At 34.8% G+C, this 3,233-nt stretch overlaps 1 protein-coding gene across 1 annotated transcript; it reads right to left on the bottom strand.

Annotated features, from left to right (window-relative positions):
* Positions 1 to 1,339: 1,339 nt before the first annotated feature.
* Positions 1,340 to 2,976, bottom strand: LOC132602765 (receptor like protein 23-like). The gene is made up of 2 exons (XM_060315538.1): positions 2,743 to 2,976; positions 1,340 to 1,483 (listed from the first exon to the last, which is right to left on the bottom strand). Exons 1-2 carry the CDS (start codon positions 2,974 to 2,976, stop codon positions 1,340 to 1,342), a joined length of 378 nt encoding a protein of 125 aa, XP_060171521.1.
* Between the last annotated feature and the right edge of the window lie 257 nt (positions 2,977 to 3,233).

Here is a 3,233-nt window from a genome sequence, read left to right as displayed (position 1 = left end):
AAACGATGACGAACAATTTAAAATTTGTGATAAAGTAATACTAGTAATGTTGATAGTAGAATAGTGAAAAATTAATAATAGTGAAAATAAAGTGTTTAGCTTGTACTTAAATTAGAAGCCCAAAGAAATAAATAAGAATAAAGGAAGGACAAAATTGGGTGTCAACAGACCCTCCAACTAAGACTTCTATCATTTGAACCCCTAAAAATCATTTTTACTATGCCATTTAAACACAATTGTTGAGATGGCGAATCACGTGCAATGCACTGCTCCAAAAAAAGTGTGAGTTGCCAATTGTTTTCCTTTTTTTAATCATTAAAAAATTAATTATAATAAAAAACTATTTTAAATCAATTTAACTAATTAAAACAATATTTCAAAAAAAAATCTAGAGGAAGGGAAAAATAGAGGACGAATAAAGGGGCGGTGGGGGCTGAAGAAGAGGAGAGGGGTGGCGGAGGAAATGGACTCGGAAAGGAGAGAGGTGGTGGGAAGATGGAAGAGATGATAGTTTTCTTCTTCTTCTTCTTCTTTTTTCAAAATCCTCTTTTTAAATGTAAAATCCACGTGTCTCCGTTCTATTTGTTATTCTTCAAAACCGACCGCTATCGATAACCCAACCGCAAAATTGGCTTATTGGTATTGGGTTATCGGATTAGCGGGTGGGGAATGGATTTAAATTTTATAATTAACGGCTTATCGGTGCGGGGGACGGATTACTCAATTTTCTTATTAGGTAAACCGTTAACCCGTTAATAATTTATTATATTTTTATCCCTAAACATATAAAATATGTATGGTAATTATAATTTGTAAACCTAAAGATAAGCCTCAGCAGGCCAAGCCCATTTAGTTAATAAGACAACCCATTTAGTAAATAAGACATCAACTATAGATTAGAAAATAACCCTAATCTTACCTAAAGGGTAAACCACAAGTCCACAACAACTCAGCAACTGCTAGTCTGCTACTACACGCAAGGTAAATTTCGAGTTTTTTTTTTTTTTGAGTGCTAGTCTGCAACTGCTAGTCTGCTACAACTGATTAGTGATCTATTTGAGTGGCATAATATAGTACTTTATATTTTATGTTGTTTAATTGAATTTTGGTTCTTGTTAGTTCTTCCAACAATGTGATGCTCTACTGAGTCTAGGAGGGCTCCTTTGCTTTTGTGATATTTTGTATTATGTGCTATGTACTAAGAAATTGTGTTCTTAACTTCTTATGCATGGGGAAAGGTCGAACAAATCATTCTTGGAACAATTTGATTTGCTCTTTGTTTGTGGGAATCTAATGGTGTTGAAAACACTATGTTGGGTTCAAACTTGGTCACCAGCAACTAGTCCATGGCATATTTTTGAGTCCAAACTCGGGCAAGTGTCTCATACTGGCTTCTATCAGTCATGTACATATAAGCAATCTCCGGCACCAAAGGGTGATCAGGATTAGGGTATGTTAGCAGAGAACAGATAGAGAGCAATACCTGCAAGGGAAAAATTAATTACGCCTCTAAAATACAACCAACTAAAATCTAATTTGATGAATGCCTGCCTGCACTTGATTGTTCAATTATAATTAATGATATTGTGAACACAATGAATAAATTCAGATACATACTTTCTCTGATTTATGAATACAAATAATATTGAAGTTCTACTTTGGAACAAAGCCAGTTGCTTCTGCTATTAAACTCTTGATATTACAACCTGACAAAAGGGGCAGAGAATCACAGTTCCCACCTCACCTCACCTAAATACTAATAAGACACTGTAGATACCTTTTAAACCAACCTTGAAAACACAATAAAAAAAGGAATCATAAAATATAATTCCAATATGTGGGATTTGCATCAGTTGGTTTAACCCTGAACTACTCCACAAGCTTGACCACATGGAAAGACAGTGCCATTAATATAAATATACACAGAAAACCTCTTGAGGCTGATCTAATGAAAAAGGAAAACAAGGAGTATATGATTGATTTTTTTTTCATTTTTTTAGAAGGAAGGAGTACATAATTGATGTGGACATATAAGTCTCACTGATCCAATATTTACATTGGAATATTCACTCCCTTAAGGACATTTTATTCAACCAGAAGAGTACTAGTCCTTAAAATCTTGGGATGTAAATAACCAAAATAAAAGATTGAATGTGGTAACCTATACTTAGCCGATACACTGCCCGATAACCGTCCGATAATTGTTAATCCGATACCAAACCAACCGATATCTTATAGGTTGGCTAGCGGATTAGTACTTTTAAAAGCCAATAACCGTTAAGCATAATAATTCGTCCGATCCGCCCGATAAGCAGCCCTAATTAAAAGTGATTTTGGGGGTTCAAATGGTAGGAGTCTCAGTTGGAGGATCTAGATGAATTTTATGGACAAGTTCGAGGGTCTGTCGATGACTTCAGCCTAATAAAAATAATCATTTGAGAATTTATTAATATGAAACCAGTTGCTTATACTAAGTTGTTCTAGCTTTATTACTGCATTTCTTTGTAATGTTATTAATCCATTATTTGGATCTTCTCTAGTAATTAAAGTATGTATCTTATTTGTAAAATTATAGAGATTTGTCCCCATGGATACTAAAACTTGAAATTCATATGGAAATTCTGTCTTATATGCTTCTCACAATCCTTTTGTTGATTCTCCTAAGAATGTCTTTAGTTATTTATACATTGTTTTAGCATCTGAATCATTATAAATTTTTTATATAATCTTCTGCTACTATGCCTTTCCAAATAGATTGTTCTTGGAGATGTCCAAATCAGTTAAATTGAGAAGTGCTTCACAAATGTTGACAGGAATAGGACCTGCAAACAAGTTATCCCTCAGATACAATGTTGTAACATTAGAAGACCGTAGTGGGAGAGGTCCCTCGAAGCGATTGGTGCTTAAATCCACATTGGCTAGAAAGTTGAACTGGAATTTGATGGGAACTTTCCCTGTCAAGCTGTTTTCAGCCATGTTTAGATTATCAAGCTTCAAATCCAACTCTACAAACCAATCCGGTACAACATCTGAAATCCCTGCGGTGGTGAATATTATGCTGGTGAGCTCATTCTGATCCTTCAGTCAATGTGGGAATTTGGGGCCTAATTGGCATGACTGAATGGTCAAGAATGTCAGCTTGAATGGAGGAGTCCAATTTGGGTTGATGTTGAATGCCAAGGTAATATTTTTACCACGTGTCATGCCAACTGAAAATTCTTGCAAGTTAGAAA

Source organism: Lycium barbarum, chromosome 7, assembly GCF_019175385.1.
Source record: "Lycium barbarum isolate Lr01 chromosome 7, ASM1917538v2, whole genome shotgun sequence".
NCBI classification, from domain to species: Eukaryota; Viridiplantae; Streptophyta; class Magnoliopsida; order Solanales; family Solanaceae; genus Lycium; species Lycium barbarum.
This window is presented reverse-complemented; position numbering and strand designations above follow the sequence as displayed.

Coding starts and splice junctions, on each gene's coding strand:
- LOC132602765 (XM_060315538.1), bottom strand. CDS start 2,976: ATGGCTGAAAACAGCTTGACAGGGAAAGTTCCCATCAAATTCCAGTTC. Junction 1,484..2,742: donor AGAACAATCTATTTGGAAAG/GCATAGTAGCAG, acceptor TTTCCCTTGCAG/GTATTGCTCTCTATCTGTTC.